This window comes from Excalfactoria chinensis, chromosome 6 (genome assembly GCF_039878825.1).
Source record: "Excalfactoria chinensis isolate bCotChi1 chromosome 6, bCotChi1.hap2, whole genome shotgun sequence".
Classification (NCBI taxonomy): Eukaryota; Metazoa; Chordata; class Aves; order Galliformes; family Phasianidae; genus Excalfactoria; species Excalfactoria chinensis.
The window spans coordinates 35433860-35451725 of NC_092830.1; the positions used below are offsets into that span (position 1 = coordinate 35433860).

A 17866-nucleotide genomic window follows, 5' to 3' on the forward strand; every position below is an offset into this window, starting at 1 on the left:
GATCTCCAGAGCCACAGCTGTACCTTACTCATCGTCAGCGTGTGCTCTGAAATCCCTGCTTTCCTGTCACAGTGAGGTGTGGGTTACTTTGGCTTTTATAAGCAGGGTAGGTGTAAGGCTGCAGCTGAAATGGTCTGTTTATGAGCCAATACAAGAATGCCCATCACGGGGTGGTCAAGGAGGAGAGATTGCATTGTAGCTAGTATTCCATGCTGGGGGTTAGCTGCTGGCTTTCATAGGAGTATGTGGCGTAGCTCAAGCCTTGTTTCATAATCACAGGGGTGGGATGTGCTTTAGAGTTATTCCAGTTGTTTGTTTCATCATCTATGAATGCTGCTGCAAGCCAAATTTTATTATTTTGATATAAGCCTTCCTTTATTGGCCACCACTCGTTGCTCGGCTGGGGTCAGTGGGAGCTGTCATGGGTAGTAATTAGTGCTCGATGGCTGCTTGTCATCTTCAGTCAAGAGAATTGGTCATTACAGCGAAGTTCATGTTACGTGACCCTCCTCATTGTGACAGACACCGGTTAGCGCTCTCGGATATAAATTTTAATGTCTTTTATTCACAGTTGCCTTTGATCCTTAATGTTATTCACTTGAAGTGTTGGAGAAACGGGTCGCTGAAGTGCGGACTTGCTACAGAACTGTTTTTAATCTGTCATAATGGTTTGGGTGTTTGGTCCTACACGGTGAGATTGCTCATCAGGGTCTCAAAGGCAAAAGACTCAGATGGGCTCATTCTGCACTTGGAGCACCCTTCAGGTTCTCTTGAGGCTGGTGACAGCCGTGACATTCAAGAAACGTAAGTAAAGGCCAGAAGTTTGGATTTAACCATCCAAACTCAGCAGACTTCATGCTAACTGATTGATTTCTTCTTCCTGGTACTCCCAAAAACTCAAAGAGAAAAAAAATCCTGCTCAGTGTTATCAAACAGACCGTCCCTTGTGCCTCTGTTTAGGAAGCGTGCCATGTATTCATGGCTGTTAACATTCCTCTGCTCAGAACAGTTCAAAATGTTAATTTTTGTTAATGTTTTTCACAGAACGCTCTCCTCCTGTAGAATAGCAATCCTGGCTGTGAAATACTGTGCTCCAGGTACCTGGCAGCAAGGATTTATCTCCTTTTAATAATGAGAAAGTTAACAAAAACATTAAAACGGGCACAGCTAGCTTGGCTTGTTTTGATGTCAATAAAACTGTATCGCTTTCTAAAGCCTTCATTAATTACTGGTGATTATTAGTCTCTGCAATCCGCTTGATCTTTATACCTTTTTACCTTCAAGTGTCCTTTCCTAAACTCCAAGGATCCTCTGCTGCATACGTTTTCTCTTTCCTATTTCACTTGCTATTTTTTGTTCCTCTTTCATTCCATACACCACCCAGAAAAGAACCAAGGACCTGCCTCGTGTGTCTGGTGCCAGTTATTATGTTGCATGGTGGGATTCAGTACCTCCTGAGCATGTTTTGCATGTGGCACTTGCGTTGCTGAGCTCCCTGTTGGCAGGGCTGCCTTGCTGGGTCACCTGGAATAAAAAGCCTGGGGGGAGCAGAGGTTGTGTCCTGTCTGATACCTCGCTGTTGTGTAAGGGTGGATCTGTGCCTTCTGCTGTAGGTTTTTGCTTTAAGGGTTCTGTGGAAGTGCTCGGTGACCTGTAATGAGAGTGTTACCTGTGGTTAATGTCCTGTGAATTGTTTTGGGCTAACCATCTGCGAAGGCCTCCTGTGAGAGGGGCTGGGCTGCTCTCACTTACACCAGGGTTGCATCTGCATCTTTCTATTCTGATAGTGATAATGGCAGAGAGCAGCTGGAGCCTGTCCGGGCAGTGCTGCACAACTCGTATCCCTGGGAAACGATGGGGAGGCAGAAATCAGTGGTTACACAAGGGATGGCTGAAAGTTTAGAGCTAACTTCGATGGAAGTGAAACAGAATTATTGGAATCTGATCATTACGGCAAACGATGAACAAAATCTCGATTCTCAGATGCTTAAACTAAAGAAATAGCTTTCCTTCGATGCTGTGCTCTGAAAGCTCCCATTGTAAAGGAGAGATCTCCGCTCAGAGGAGCTCAGCCTTTTGTGTACTGGAAATAGAAGGATAAGAAATCCGTAGCATCTCAAAGTGGGGTATGAATGAACCTTTCATTGGGCTGCTTTCATTAACTTCAGTCTCATGAAACGCTGGGCTTGTAGCCTTTGGTTGTGAAGATCCTACCAGGTATCAGAAGGCTTTGTCTCTTTCAGAGGGATTTCTTTCACGGGGAACACAAAAACAAATAAAACCAAAAAGTAGCTTTAGAGGCTGAAACTGTTTTGGTTCCTAGATGTTGTTAAATGTCTTTTTCCTAATCAAACCTGGTTTGCAGTCAGGTGAACGTCCAGTATTCTTCAAGCCATTTGTGATTTCAGCACTTCTGTTTTGAAGCGTGGGGAGAAATGGCCTTTCCTTTTACTTTGCAGATGTTCTTGAGTGCATTGTTATGAAGAAGCAAAGCACTGCAAGTAGGTTCAGAGTCTGACTTTGAAGAGTGGCCGTGTGCCTGTTGAGATTTGCTCTAAGGGAACATACTGTTGGATCGAACAACTTGACCAAATGTAGCCCAGAAGCTGCACAGAGACTGAATGTAGGAAGAATGAGTGATAACATCAGTTGTGTGGAGAAGTAACAATCTTGAAAGCTGTGCTGCCTTACATGTGCTAACTGCAGTGTTTTCTCTGTCTAGCTCTTTACAATTATGATGCGAGGGGACCGGATGAACTTTCCTTACAAATAGGAGACACTGTGCACATATTAGAAACGTATGAAGGTAAGCTTGCAAAACTTGCATCGTCCAAAGATCGTTTTTGCAATTGCATTGCTTTTCTCTATGTGACTTTATCATCCCGTATTATCAGGTGATGGATTACTTGCTTTCTTGCAATCGGACAAAGCACATTATTTTTAATGAGCGCAGAATTAAGCAATGCTAGATGTGAATGAAGAAGCGTGTGGTCAATACCTGGTGAATAACCGTTTCCTTTTCTATGAAAGATGGATGTTCTCACAGCTTTATTTGTATGGATCGATTGCAGTATCTGTCCTACGTTTAGAGAGATGATAGATGCTTTTGGATACCCTTGGGTAATGCGAAGGAACCTGCTGCTAAAAGAAGTTTAATCTGAATTTGAAAGTCACTGGGGTCCTAAATTATTTATATCTCTCTTGTAAGATGGATACATGTGCTACAGTGCTGTGGACTGATTTCAGGCTTTCAGATGCTTTCCTTGTTTTGATATGAAACTGTACAAGCGCTACATAGAGCAAAATCCTTCCCCCTTGATCTGTGAAAAAGGGAGTCGCGATGCCGAGTTTGATGATCAACAGAATGTGAAAGTTGTCAGAACACTTTTCTACTCTTCCTTGATCCAGTAGCAAGCCAAATAAAATACATCTCTTTCATTATGTCCTAGAGTGTAAATTGTCCGGGCTGCTGCAGACTGGAGAGGTGTAAGCAACATAGAACTCAACTTTTGCAAGTGCCGTTGCTTTAATGTTTTGAATGACTTTGTAGACATTGATCTTTTGGTCCATCTGAGTGCTAATTTAGGTATAGATATTGGGTTCATCAGACTTTTTTTTATAGTTACAGCTACTTAAACAGTGTTATTTCGACAGGCGTAACGAGCTTGATTCATCACTGCATGCAAATTAATTTTCTCTTTGTTTTTAGATTGGCATTTTCCTATAAGCTTCAGGTTGCCACTGGAATGTCAAGTTGGGCTCTGCAAAGTAACTCTTCTGTTATCTGAAGTTACATGATTTAATAGCAACCTAATGCAAATAAATAAATAAAATAAAAGCAAGTAGAAAGTTTTAAACATTAAGCAGATTTGTGTATCTCAATTGGTTTATTTCATGAATGTGGGAGAAGCATTGAATCCTGCATAGGATGCATGAAACCATGACAAATCGCGACTGCTGGTAACTTAGAGGGGTGGTGGAGATGACTTGCTTTTCCCCTTAGGCTCAAGTAACAGAAAGACCTTTGTGCTTTCCGCTCATGGTTTTGGGCTTTTGGCATCCTTGTTGGACAGGCATGAGTTTACATTAAAAGAAACGCAAATAAATTAATGTTCTTCCAAGCATTTTGTACAGTGGTTACTCATTACATCCCCGCTGTGATGAGAAATGAGCTGCTGTAATTCTTACCTCTCTTCTTCACTGAGCTGCCATTATTGGGTAATTATTTCAGCTCTTTGATCTTCAAGTTCCTTCTCAGGCCCTTTGGAAGGATTGCCCCAGGAGGTGCCTTGGTGTCTGTAGGTGCCCCATGTCCAGCTGTGCTCACACACCTGCTGGTCCTGCTGAGCCTGCCTGCTGGATATGGGGCTGTGTCTGGCTTTGGAAGCAGTGGCTTGATAGGGTTTGGAAAGCAGTGGGGTTGTAACTGCTTCCTTCTCTAAACCCTCTGTGTCAAAAAGAAGAGCTTATGGCTCTGGCCGAGCTGGTGTTAAAACCAAACTGGACAAACTGTAGGTATTGTGAAGTTGATGCTTGTAAGTTGGTTTTGTTCATGTTGGTATATTATACATTAAAGTGAAATGAGTCTCAGTTAAACACATTGTGTGGAATACCATGCTGTGCCACACAGCCTTCTCCTTCAGTTTTCCCATCCTCTCCAGCTTTACCTCTTTCAAAGGCTTTCTTTTAGCTGGGATGATCACTGTGTGTTGGTGCAAACAAGGCAGGGGCTGCTGAGCTGGGAAGAAGCCACTGCTAGGAGGAATAAGGTTTTAATGCTCTCTCCTCTTTTTTCCCCCAGGTTGGTACAGGGGTTATACCCTGAGGAAGAAATCCAAGAAGGTGAGTGCTGCTTGCTTTTCTATGTGACATGGCCTGGTGCCTTTGGGGGTCTGCTCTGAACAGGGATCTTGGCCATGTTATGTTGCTGCATGGTAGTGATCTCTGAGAACTGGGGTACTGCCAACCTGGACTCAGTGGGAGTATTTCAAGTTAACTGGACCTTACTGTAATGAGACCTAGAAACGTACTTGTGTATCTATTTCTTTTTTTTCTTCTCAATTTAAGTGTATACATTCGCAGTTACTCCAGATAGTTTGATGTGCATTAGCCTTGTGTTCTACAATAACGTGTGTGCCAGAGCCTTCACCTCTGTGAAAGTTAAGAGCTTCACATCCCAGCTGATCTGCTTCCAGGCTGACAGTTTGCTCTGCTGTCTGTTAAATAACACATTACTTGTACAGTGTGCAATTGCGTCTTGGAAAGCGATGAGATCTACATTGTGATTTTTCAGTCATTCCCTATGAGAGGGGCAGTAATCTCCTGCAGTGCAATTTAGCCTGGTTGTTCGGCTTGAAGCGTGCGTGAAGGGCTGCTGTTTATAGCAGCTTTTCTGAAATAAAAAGCAAACAGCACAAACGCTGCTTGTAATGTTGCGTTCTGTTTTTATTTTTTAGCTTTATTTTATTGCAGTCATTAACCAAAATTACACAGCTTTTATCTGCGAGGTTTTTTTCTTTTTCTTTAAGTTTTAAATTAAAACACTTAAAATTTGCATGTTTGCATGCGGAGTTGCTGTTTCTGAGTGCCTTAAAGTACCGAGTTAGCTCTGTGGTTCATCCCACCCATTTTCTAACCAGGCCTGCTCTGTGTTTATTCCCACTCTATTTTAAAACTTGCTTTTTTCAGAGATGTGCTAAATTTCTTACAAACCGTATTTAGTGAGCGTGCCCCCATTCAGCCTATGCAGAAACGATGCGTTCTTCTTGGCTTAAATTGATCCCTGGTGTTGCTGTGTTTGTCCAACTGCAGCTAAATGTAGGAACTTCTGAAAGAAAACTCGTCCCATGATATCATAGTGGGTTGCAACCCTTAAAATGCGAAGCTTTGGTAGAATGCTTTTGAAAAGCAATGGAAGATATGCGTGCACATAGAAATTAAGAAGGATGGGCAGCAGGCATCATCCAGATTGCTGATACTTCTGATCTTGCTAGCACGCCAGACCTTCTGGTCATCAGTGTGTTCCTGCTGTGGCGATCTGCATGACCTGTGCCACCTTCTTTCTCCCTTGAAGCTGTTCTGCCCCCCTTGCTGGGTGGGTTGGTTTTGGTGGTGCTTTCTGGTTCCTTTTGCTTCTTACGTGCTCCCTCCCTGACCTCACTCTCCACATATTCAAGCAGGGAATGCAGCTGAGAGCTCAGGTACTTCAGTGACTCCTGCAGAGATTGTTTTTCATCCATCTTTGCAAGAAACAGCTTTGTTTTAAGTTAATTTGGAGTAGACGTAACTTTATGACATAAAAAGAGCACTGCTGTTGAGTGTCATTTGAGAGACTTATGCTATGCTCTGCTGAGAAGGGTGTAGGAAGAAGAGCACAGATTGAGGAAGGAATTACTCAGCTTTCTAAGAACTGCTTTGCATTCCCAAACAGAAAATGGAACTGCGAGCACTATGAGCGAGTTGGTAGGAAGTTATTTGCTCGACTTGACTTGAATTATATTTTAAAATATGATTTTATATTATTTTCCAATTATTACTTTTAGAATCTTGAGAGTAACTTAGAACTCTTTTTGTAAGAAAAGCAGCGCTGTTCTTTTGCAATGCTGTCTGCTGGAGAGTGTTTTGGCTTGTTGTAATAACAATACGTTGATGATAAACGACAGTACGGTATGTAAGCTCTGGTTGTGATGTGGGATGGCTGCGTTCTGCATGTGCATGTACTTGTATGTATGTCATGCACTTGAACCAGGCAGCCCAGTGTGATGCATGGTCCAACTATGAACCCATCACCACTGTACTCACTAAATGTTGCAGCACCTCTTAGTCTGCATCATGTGATATGTTTGAGTTCAGCGGTATAATGATTTCTCTGTTGCATAGTATGACCAGCTTGTAAGAACTTGGTGCTCCACAACACTGAGTTACCTATTTGCTGAGGTTGCGGTAGCACTTCAGGTCATGAGTTAAAACACTTAAATGTATGTTTAAAGTAAAATATTCTGATACTTAAAAGGATGTGAATGGCTCCATGCAGACATGGCAGTGTATCTTGGTGAGTTGTTAGGTGGTAAATATATAATGTTAATTTTTTTCCTCTCTCTCCCTCTCAAAGGGTATATTTCCTGCCTCCTATATTCACCTTAAGGAAGCAATAGTTGAAGGAAAAGGGTGAGTTTCATTTGAAAAGATCACAAAAAATCTGTTTTTATATTTGCGTGGATGTAATTTCAGTGCATTATCAGATACCTTGCACTTGTTTTCTGCTAGTTAAGGAGCTCATGCCAGCAGTGTGTGTTAGTGCAGCAGCAGAGGGGCTGCTGCCAGTGGTTCCATCTCTGACTGCATCTTCACAAAGCTGAGCTGCTGTGTGGATGTGAAAGCTGGAAGAACTGATTATTGATCTATTTTCTTTATAGCTTTTATGGCTCCCTCGACACATAGCTACTTAAATGAACTTCTTCCAGCCCACCTCTGTTTTCATTCCTGATTTAATTCCTGTTTATCATTTGACCTTCAAATCTTAATGCTTCTGTCTAGTCTATTAAGAGGCTTTTGATATGAGATCTCTTTAGACAGATGAAGTTTCAGGCACTGAATTACCCCTGCAGTAAGTCTTGTAAACTGGACCCCTCACTGTAGCCATTGCTCAGACATCATTTCCAACCTCCTTGAGAAGTTTCCTGCCCTTCTGGAGCACTGTTGTGCAGTGAGAGATGGTTTGTATTGTGGTGCTCCTGTTTCCCTTGTCTGATGCGGCTGTAAATAGCTGGCGCTGGTTTTCATTTCACTGCTGTTAAAACTCAGATCCTTACATATCAGACCAGTGTTGCTGGCTGTGCCTGTTAAAATTCATAACATTGGTATAAAAAATTAAAAAGCTGGGGAGAAAAACAGGAAATCATAAAAACTCGAAATGAAATTAATAAATGATTAGCTAGGTATGAAACGGAGTGTAACAGGATTAAGCTATTTTATTCCTTTGTGCCTGATGTATTTTTATACGCTATTAAATATGTAAATGATAAAACAGCTAATCATATGATTGCTGCATAATGACAACTTTCTTGCTGATTAGAAAACTACTTTTAAGTGCACTACTTTTGAAATATTAAAAGGTCTGGTTGCTGTTTTGTACTCGGATGGCACGGTTTTAAAACCAGACAGAAACGAAGTAGTAGTGACCTGCGTGCTCCATTTTCTTTGTATGATCAATAATTGGAAAACCAGTTTGACACTGGTATTGTGGCACTGCAGGGGCTTTGTATCTGGCTTTCGTCTTGGTTGCTTGTTGCACAATCAGCCTCTCAATAACAAACGGTGCTGTGAGGTATGTATTGATACCTTGTGAGTATAGACAGAAGCAGGGAGGAATGCATGAGCTCAATAATAGCGTAGCCTCAACTGTCTTAGAGATATCCTTTACCTCATGTGGTGGTAATGGCGTGCACTGCTTCCTCTCTTTGGGATGACATATTCTTTGTTAACTTCTCACTGTGCAGTAAGTGGTGTTCTTTTGAAGCCTGTCGTTGTTGGGCTGGTTTTGGAAATGGCCACCGGTTCCTTTTAGAAGCAGCTCTGCTGTCCTACCCCAAACTATTACTTAACTCAAGCTTTCTTTCTTTAAGGCAACATGAAACCGTTATACCCAACGAGCTGCCCCTGATTCAGGAGGTTACCACAACGCTACGGGAATGGTCTATAATATGGCGGCAATTATACGTTGTAAGTACCAGTTTCATAAAACAGTGACAATATTGTGTGGTTTGTGGGGAAAAAAGGGATGCTATGAAAGGTACAGTGAGAAGTATGGGAAAAATGGTAATGGATTTCCCCCTCTTAAGATTTCTGAAGGCTACTTTATGTGGAATAGCTCTTCAGCATTGTCCGTGTTAAGGCAGGAATCTCAGAAGTGTGTCTGTGTATTTTATAAAGTACTTTGTATTTCTCGTGCAGGGACAGCTTTGTGGAGTGATACCTTGTTCTAGTAATAACTTGTTGAGCAATTGTGACTAACTAGACAGAAAATCCTTTTTTATGAAGCGTTATTATCCAGAATACACTGTTTTAAAAGGTATATATTAGGCTTTCCCAATCTGCAGGCGACTGTGTTTAACAGAGAAACATTTTTTAGGCTGCTGGTCTTGGAGAAATTCTTATATTTGATGTCAAATTCCTTGGTGTAAACCTCAACCTTATGGAGATTCATCAGCGTAGGCCTTGTGCTTGTCAGTGCTCTTGTACTTGATTGATTGCTTCAAATGTATTGCCCTTACATTCCTTGCCTTAAATCACTTTTTTGCTTTCTTTCTCGTATGCTTGAGTTCTAAGCACTTAAGAATACATTGCTGGTAACTTTACAGCAGTAAATAAGTTTCACAAATGGGTAAATGATAGAATCACAGCATGGCCTGGGTTGAAAAGGACCACAATGATCATCTCGTTTCAGTCCCCCTGCTTTGTGCAGGGTCACCAACCACCAGACGAGGCTGCCCAGAGAAACAGAGAAATGTAATAATAGACAGATACACTGTCTGTGAAACAGCACAGGAAAGTATTTGTAAGTAAGGTGCGAGTGACATTCAAACATAAAGCTGAAAAAGCAGTTCCAATGTAAACCAGCAGCACGGTGTTTGGTTTTAGATACCGTAGCTCTGACTTCTCATGCTTTTACTGTATGAGAGCATTAGGACTAAGTTGTATGAAAATGCAAGTGTTACTTTTAAAGTAGGATTTAATGAGGAATGTTTATCCCTTATAAATGTTCCTTTGAAATCTTCAGTCGTAACAAGAGGGGGAAGCTGTATAATGAGGAATGAATACTGCAATATTACTGAGAACACAAGCTATCGTTAAAGACAACTGCTCTTAATACAGGAAAATTGAATGTGGCAGGAAATGAAGTTCTCGTTTTTATGTGCGTGGTTTATACTTGGCGTACTGTTAAAGAGTATTTGAAGGTGGGATAGAAAACAGAATTTCTGAGCAGCTGACCTAAAGCCCATTGTAGGGATTTTAAGTCTTAAGATGTTTTGAATCGCGTCCATGGAAGTAAAGGTAAGATCAAAAACAGTCTGCTGGATGTGATCCCATTTTGCAGTAGATGAGGTGGAGGACAGTGCAGTGTGTGAAGAGAAATGGATCATGTATGAAGAGAGTTTTAATGTGAGATGATACTGGAGAGTTCGTGTGTTGAGGAGCAAGGGAGAAATCAATGTTATGTGTCATGTCTCTGGGGTTGGGATTTGTTTGGTGTTGAGCAGCTGTGGAGCACTGTGGTGCTTTGCTAAGAGCTTGGCATTGCGGACCAGAGTGTAACACCAGCAGTGGCCTCAGGTTGGTGTCAGATGGGGATCCAGTCCCACTGTTGGATGGATCAAACGTTTGTTGAGTTTAGAATCACCAAGGTTGGAAAAGACCTAAAAGATCATCCAGTCCATCGTTTACTCATCGCTTTATCCCAAGTGTATCTGTTAGATTGAGTGCATGGGATTGTCTGGTGCTAAGAGGGTTGGTGCTCTGGGTTCCCTTCTTTTCAAGGGAGTTATGTTATCTGGAGGTAACAGGTTTCAAAACACTCAGTTTACAGGCTGCAGAGATCTGTGTTATCCACACGACGCATATCAAAGCTCATTAAATGACCACACTTATCCCTTTATTCATCCCATAATTAGTGTTTTTGGGTATTGAATAGGCATTTGGTTTTGATTTGCAGATGGTGGAGGAAGTGGCATGATCTTTGTCTCACTAGTTTATGATTGCCTGCAGCACTGAAAATCATAAGCCTCTTTCTCATTTGAATTTGTCTGCATTTAGCTTCCAGCCACAGGAGCGTGTTGTGTCTTTCTCTGCTACATTAAAGAGCTTTTAATAACTGGTATTTTCTCTGTGGAAGTTCTCACACTGTAATCAAGTCAGCTTTTCGATGATCTGAACAGACTGAAGCCTTTACATTTCACAGTTAGATATATTTATTCCCTGAGCCTCTCAGACGTTGTTTTATTTTCCTGCACATTCTGCAGGTTTTCATTTTCCAGACATAGCAGCCTGTTTAACTTCATAGTAATTATTTAATTGTTCTGGTTGGTTTCAGTCCAATAAGACCTGAGTGAAGTCTGAATGAAGGACAGGTATGCATAGCCTAAATAATTTGGTGGTATAGGGTGTTTAGAAAGGTGTCTTCTTCTGTAATGAGTTAATGGCTTGGCTAGATTTTATGGGCTGGGAAGAGGATTATTTTGAGGGATATAAAAAACATGGACTCAAAGCCATTATCAAAACCACTATGACTTTAAGATGGCATAAGCACAAACATTTATGTTTCTTTAGGTACCCAAAGCAGAGTGTACGACTCCTTGTATTCAGTGTTCTTGATAAATAGAGCATATATATATATACGTATATGTGAATTTATATATGTGTGTGTACATATGAATATGTGCTGTAGATAGTTAGGCTCTATGTGAGAGCTAGTTGTAGACTTGTATACTTTTAAATTCCTGTCTTACAATTACAATTCATTTTATGTACTTAAAAGATATTTAATAGACTTCAGAGTTAACTTGTACTCATTTTTTCCCTCCAAACAGCAAGATAACAGGGAGATGTTTCGCAGCGTACGGCACATGATATATGATCTTATTGAGTGGAGATCTCAAATACTATCTGGGACTCTGCCCCAAGACGAGCTCAAAGAACTGAAAAAGAAGGTGACTGCCAAAATTGACTATGGAAACAGGTTTGTGAACAGTGTTTTCCAAGTGTTTGTGACATAAAAACAGATCAGTTCTATTACACATTAGCTGTCAATGGTGTCTTGTAGTATCTTTATTCCCGTGTTTATGCAGATGGAATAGTGGTATATTAAAAGTCCTATTATAGCATTATAAAGAATGAAGTTGGTACAGCATCTCTTTAGTACAGAGCAAACTGCAATATAAAATGGAATCCTTATGCAACTCTTCCTTGCTTGCTGATGCAATCAATTTGAGATTAGTGTGAAGGTTTGTGTGTCTTTATTAAAGTCAATTTCAAAGCACAAGTATTTCCTCTGTTCAGGATGACATTTAAACTCTATTCTGCAGCATAAAAAATGCAAGGGAGTATTTTGAGTACCAAGGGAACATTGTAGTACTGTCTGTGCACCAGAGACTGAAAAAGTGTTGAGCAAACCAGTATTTGAATCCCCCTTGATGTAAATAACTCGTCATATCTCAGCTACGTGTGCTTCATTCTCTGAGAGCTGTCAAACTTGCAGTATTCCTGTTCATGCCCTTGATCAGCAAAAGCCACGATTCGAAATGAGACAATAAACCAATAAGCCCGTTCAGTCAGTGCTTCTGCATGTATCATCCAAGACGTGGACTGCTGTACCCCAATAGACAATTGCCCAGATGTTGTTGATGCTGTTTGTTTGGCTACTGTATTTTACCATCTGTCTGAGGAGATGGTTAAAGTTACTCTGAATAACCTCCAGATGCTCAGTGTTCAAACACAATAGAACATCTTGTGCCGTGCTTTATATTCATAATGTTCCGATGGACTAATTAAGTGATCAGAACATTCTTTGTAGAATATGGGAGGAAAGTGAATTTGAATTTCTGAGTAAATGCTCACAACTGAACGGATCCTATATGCTCCTTATTGTCGCCCTGTGAAAGCAATGATTTTGGCATCACAGAATGGCCAGGGTTGAAAAGGATCACAACGCTCATCCAATTCCAGCCCCCTGCTATGTGCACCACCAGCCCAGGCTGCCCAGAGCCACATCCAGCCTGGCCTTGAATGCCTGCAGGGATGGGGCATCCACAGCCTCCTTGGGCAGCCTGTTCCAGTGCGTCACCACCCTCTGGGGGAAAAACTTCCTCCAACATCCAACCTAAGCCTCCCCTGTCTCAGTTTAAAACCATTCCCCCTTGTGGATATTACTATTCACCCTTGTGAACAGCCGTTCTCCCTCCTGCTTATACTCTCCCTTCAAGTACTGGAAGACCACATCCAGACAGCCAGACTTCCTTATGCATTTTATAAGTGTTTTCTGATCTAATCGTATTCTAACTTTTCCTGTTTCGTGAAATCCTGATTTGTAAATAAGAGATTCCTATAAATAAAGATGACAATTTTGCTGCGTGTTGTCAAAATAACCGAGAAAGAGAAAAAGTACTCTTATGAAGTTGTATTTATATTGTTTGTCTGAAATTGGGTCAGATAATTTTGTTGCAAAAACATCCTTCTTGTTCAGTTGCAAAAATCTGTAACTGGGACATTTAAGGAGAAATTTGTTTCTTTTTTTTTTCTGTGCATCAAATGCAACTTAAGGGATAAGACCAAAGAATTAAACCAAAGTGGACTTCACTTCTGTTCATTTGACCATCTGTGCATCTGTTCTTGTCATGTTGCTGTAGGCTCTGGGCGATTGCTCCTGTGAGCTCCATTCCTCTTGCCCACTTGGTTGGGCTGCTGTCCCAAAACAGTGATTTTTGGCTGCTTTTCTGTTCCCCTGCAATGATGAAACCACTTTCTCACTGAAAAGCTCGTCTGTGGATTGCTTGGAGTGCTTAAGATATTTAGGTGTGCTTTGGAGTGAAGCTTAGGAGGTGTTTATTAATGACCCGCACTCTGTGGCTTGCTTGAGTGATGTGTCCCCCTTTGAGGTGACTCGGAGTAATTAATTAGAAGGTTTCTTTAATGACTCAGGAAGCTCAGAGGTTTGTTCCAAACCTTTGGGTTCCCCCTTGTCAGGAGGGCAATGAGTTCTCCACAGCTCATAGCCTTCAAGTGACTCTGGGTCCTGTCCAAAGGGGATTTACTCAGACAGTGAACCTCCCTGTGGCTTCTCAGGTCCAGCAGGCTTGATTTAAGCTTAGTGATCAAACACGTCAAGGGCAAAGTTCCAGCAGCTCTATCATGAGAGATGACTACATAATTAGAGATAGTAATGCTTGGGACCACTTGTATTGACAGGGAGATGAGGAGGTAAGTCTTAGAGAAGACAAATAGAGAAATGAGGTCAACTTAGACTCCAGTTTTCCTTATCCTTGGTTCCAGTGCCAGCACTGCAGTTCCCCGGAAGCATGGTTATGGCAAAAGCCTTCCTTACTGCAGAAGATAAACATGGATGTTAACTCCCCTGCTGACAGAAACCTGGCTTCTGCCTTAAATAAAGACATTTTGTGCCTTTGTGTGTTTTGTAGATTTTCACTAAACCGTGATTAATATGCTTTGGAGGAGAATATAGAGTGGGAAGAACTGACCAGTTTGCATGTGGTGTGAATGTAGACGTCTGCTCTGATTCATCTGACACTTCCAACAAACATCTCCTGCAAACTCAGTTGTTTAAGAAACTGCTTCCCCAGCTGTTCTGCTATTTCACGTGCATCAGTTCTTCCTGTGCTGGTGGGGAAAAGTGTCCTCCAGCTAGGGATGGTTATCACCAGGGCTGGTAACATGATAAATACTTCTACCAAGTATCTAATGATTATTTGTATCACACATCAGGAGCAAGTGCCGTTAACAGTAAACATGTTCCAGGTGTTATTTAAGGATTTATTTGAGTATTGTTATTCACAAGCATGTTCTGTTTCTGTTCAGGATTCTGGATTTAGATCTGGTCGTTAGAGATGAAGATGGCAATATTTTGGACCCAGAGCAGACGAGCACAATCAGCCTTTTTAGGGCACATGAAATAGCTTCCAAGCAAGTGGAAGAGAGGCTGCTGGAGGAAAAAGTAAGAACTGCTGTTCAGCTGTGCCTTTTCCCTTTGAAACATAAGACTGTATCTTAACTAGATTATTGCTACCGTTGGCATTGGGAATGAAGAATTTGATATGTTTATGAGGAGTTATCTGGCTTAAATGTTTTATAAGAAGTAACTTGTGTTTTTTCTTCCTTTAAAAGACTTACCAAAGTTTGCATCAGTAAATCAGCTGTGCTTGTAGCTTAACGTTGGAGATGCAGAGGAAGCACATTTGTATATGCCGGGTTTTATTGAGGGTTTATTTTGGAGAGTTGCATAGAATGGTGCCCTCATGTTTGTGAGGTTTGTGTTTACCAAGAGTGGAAAATTTGTTTGTTGAAATATGGGGGCAGGGAAAACAGAAAGACTTGCTCAGCCTTCCACAGTTAACTAACAGTCTGCTTCCAGTGCCCTCCCTCCCATTTCCTTTTTGTCCTCATCTATGTTCTAGATGAGGCATTCGGGCATTCATGGAAAGTCCTGTGGAGCTAATGGATGGAGGATGGGCAGGTGAGCTGTAGAGCAGCACTGCTGGCTCTCCTGGCTGTCCTGGTGCTCTGAACATGCCATGGGAGACACAGAAGAGTTTGTTTTTTTGCCAGGAGCAGCCTAGGCTCTCCATCTTACTTTCTCCATCTGACTGGCTTCCTTCTTTTTAATAAGTGAGTGCATCACCGCATCTTAATTTATTTTTATTTCATCTTGCTATTCCTTATGGAGTAGCACTTTAAGATAAAATTAACAATCTGCATTTTCTTGATCAAATATAAACGAAGACAGCAAGAGCAGGCGCACAACAGACAACTCCTTTTACTGTCTTAAAGGTTTCAGAAAGATTCTGTAACCCTTGGCTGTTTGTTAGGTTGAATTAAATTTAAGTTTCTTCTGTTCTTGAATTACAGTCTCAGAAACAGAATATCGATATCAACAGACAAGCCAAGTTTGCTGCCACTCCTTCGTTTGCTTTGTTTGTGAATTTAAAGAATGTAGTCTGCAAAATAGGGGAAGATGCTGAAGTCCTCATGTCTCTCTATGATCCCCATGAATCAAAATTCATCAGGTTAGTGTACTCCTGAGTCCACTCCCTTCTCTGTTCTTCCTGAGTCACAGCAGTGTGGTAGTTCTGCAGGATGGTGCAGGGCTTATGAAAGTCAAATTTCTGTGAAATGTGCAGGACAGGCTTATCTGGGAAGTAATGATGCAGCAGCACTTCAGTCGTATTCAGCACAGCATCCGGCAAGTCCCTTCACCCTGGGTACATTTCAGGGTCGTGCTGTTCGTTATCACACCATGTCTTCGGTTCTTCAAGTGCAGAGCTTAAATGAGACATGAACACACCTGCAAGGCTGCCTGTGCTCTCTTGGCAGCAGCACTGACAGCACTGTGAGCCATTCCTGCACCCCCTACTTCCTTGCAGAAATCTGTCCTTGCTGAAGAGCTGCTTTTCTTGATGAGTGATGCATGCAAAGGAAAATGGCAGCTTTCTACTAAGTAAATATTAATTTGATTAGCGCAGATAGATTGGGTTTAAGATATTCTTCTGTAAGTTGATTTTATAACCGTACATTCAGTGAAGCCATTTAAACAAAAAGATTCTTCAAAATGCTGTGTTTTTTCAGTGAAAACTATTTGGTGAGGTGGTCAAGCTCTGGGCTCCCCAAGGACATCGACAGGTTGCACAACCTCCGGGCAGTGTTCACCGTAAGTCTGGGAAGGGGGGCTGGTTCAGCTTGCAGAGCCAAAAGGATTTCTCTCACATTCTGTGAATAACTGGGGAGTTATTAACCTCAGTGCGAATGGTGGAGTTGGCTCTGCCAGTCACAGTCCTGCTGGAGGCTCCTATGAGACATTTCTCATAAATGTCTCTTTAAAACTTTTAAACACAAGGGTGATGTTGCTCCGTGAAGGTTTAATTTACTAGAAATGACTTGACTTCCTAAGCAACTAATTCACACAGAAGTCAAGATAAGGCGTAACTACTGTTACAAACATGCTTAAAATTCTGGGAACGATTTGTTCTTGTGCTACGATGACGAAGGCAAATGTTCTAAATGTACTGAATGGAACTTGTAATTCGTTCGACTATGACAAAACAGTCTGACTAAACTTTATATTTCTAGGACCTCGGCAGCAAAGACCTGAAAAGAGAGAAAATCAGTTTTGTCTGTCAGATTGTGCGGGTGGGCAGAATGGAGCTGAGGGACAACAACACGAGGAAGCTGACCTCAGGGCTCCGGCGGCCTTTTGGAGTAGCAGGTAATTCTTGTGTGCAGCATCCCTAGTTGTCACATCGCTTGGTTGCCTGAGCCTGTGCTTAATAACTGTTGTTTCCTGCCCCTCGGGGTGTCCCCTCGCCACTCTTCTTCCTGCACTTATCCTTCAATTCAGAGTACTTTGTTTTTGTTTTCAGTAATGGACGTTACCGACATAATTAATGGAAAAGTTGATGATGAGGACAAACAGCACTTCATACCGTTTCAACCGTAAGTAAAGAATAGCGTAAAGAATAAGCAGAAGTTTAAAGATCGTGACTTTTTATTACAGTTTAAATTTTGGTTATAAGGTGTGCTCTATAATATTCTGAAGCTGATTTATTTCAGTCCGATAGCTTATCTTAAGCATTACTTCTTAAGTTTTGTTCTTGGCAATTTCCCAATAGTTATGGTACTGTCAGCACCAAAAACTTGCTTTAAATTTTTTCAATTGAATTTTGAGGGTACATTCTTGGTTTTGTTCCATTTTCCTTTTACTTATTTCTTTCTTTATTTTAAACATGAAATGTCAGGGTTATCACGCTTAAGAAGCGCGGTGCTTGAAGTAGTTACTTTGCTGGTTCAGCGCTGGCCAAGACTGAAAAAGGCATCCAATCCAGGTGACCTCTGTGAAAGGACTTAATGGCAGCATGTATCTGTTTCTTGGTAGGAGATGAAATGACACAGTAAAGAAAATTGTTGTAAAAACTGTTGTAAAAGTAAATGTTGAGAATTTGAGAGATGGCTTGATAGACATCCTGGGATACTTCTCATTCTTTGGCTTTTTCATATGACCCTTCACCAGAGCCATTTTGGTTGGATGGTGAAGGAGATCTGCCTGCTGTGCATGTTATAGTTGATGTAGAGGACCATGGAGATTAGC

General features: G+C 41.4%; 1 protein-coding gene across 2 annotated transcripts in view; it reads left to right on the top strand.

Moving 5' to 3' along the window:
• Positions 1-17866, top strand: part of DOCK1 (dedicator of cytokinesis 1) — a 229115-nt gene that overhangs the window by 12254 nt on the left and 198995 nt on the right. For both annotated transcript variants that reach the window (XM_072339424.1, XM_072339425.1), the window contains exons 2-11: positions 2723-2806; positions 4802-4842; positions 7112-7167; positions 8625-8721; positions 11586-11734; positions 14587-14722; positions 15634-15791; positions 16351-16432; positions 16852-16987; positions 17142-17214. In XM_072339424.1, the coding sequence (XP_072195525.1) occupies positions 2723-2806; positions 4802-4842; positions 7112-7167; positions 8625-8721; positions 11586-11734; positions 14587-14722; positions 15634-15791; positions 16351-16432; positions 16852-16987; positions 17142-17214 (1012 nt within the window). The remainder of the gene's footprint in view (positions 1-2722; positions 2807-4801; positions 4843-7111; positions 7168-8624; positions 8722-11585; positions 11735-14586; positions 14723-15633; positions 15792-16350; positions 16433-16851; positions 16988-17141; positions 17215-17866) is intronic.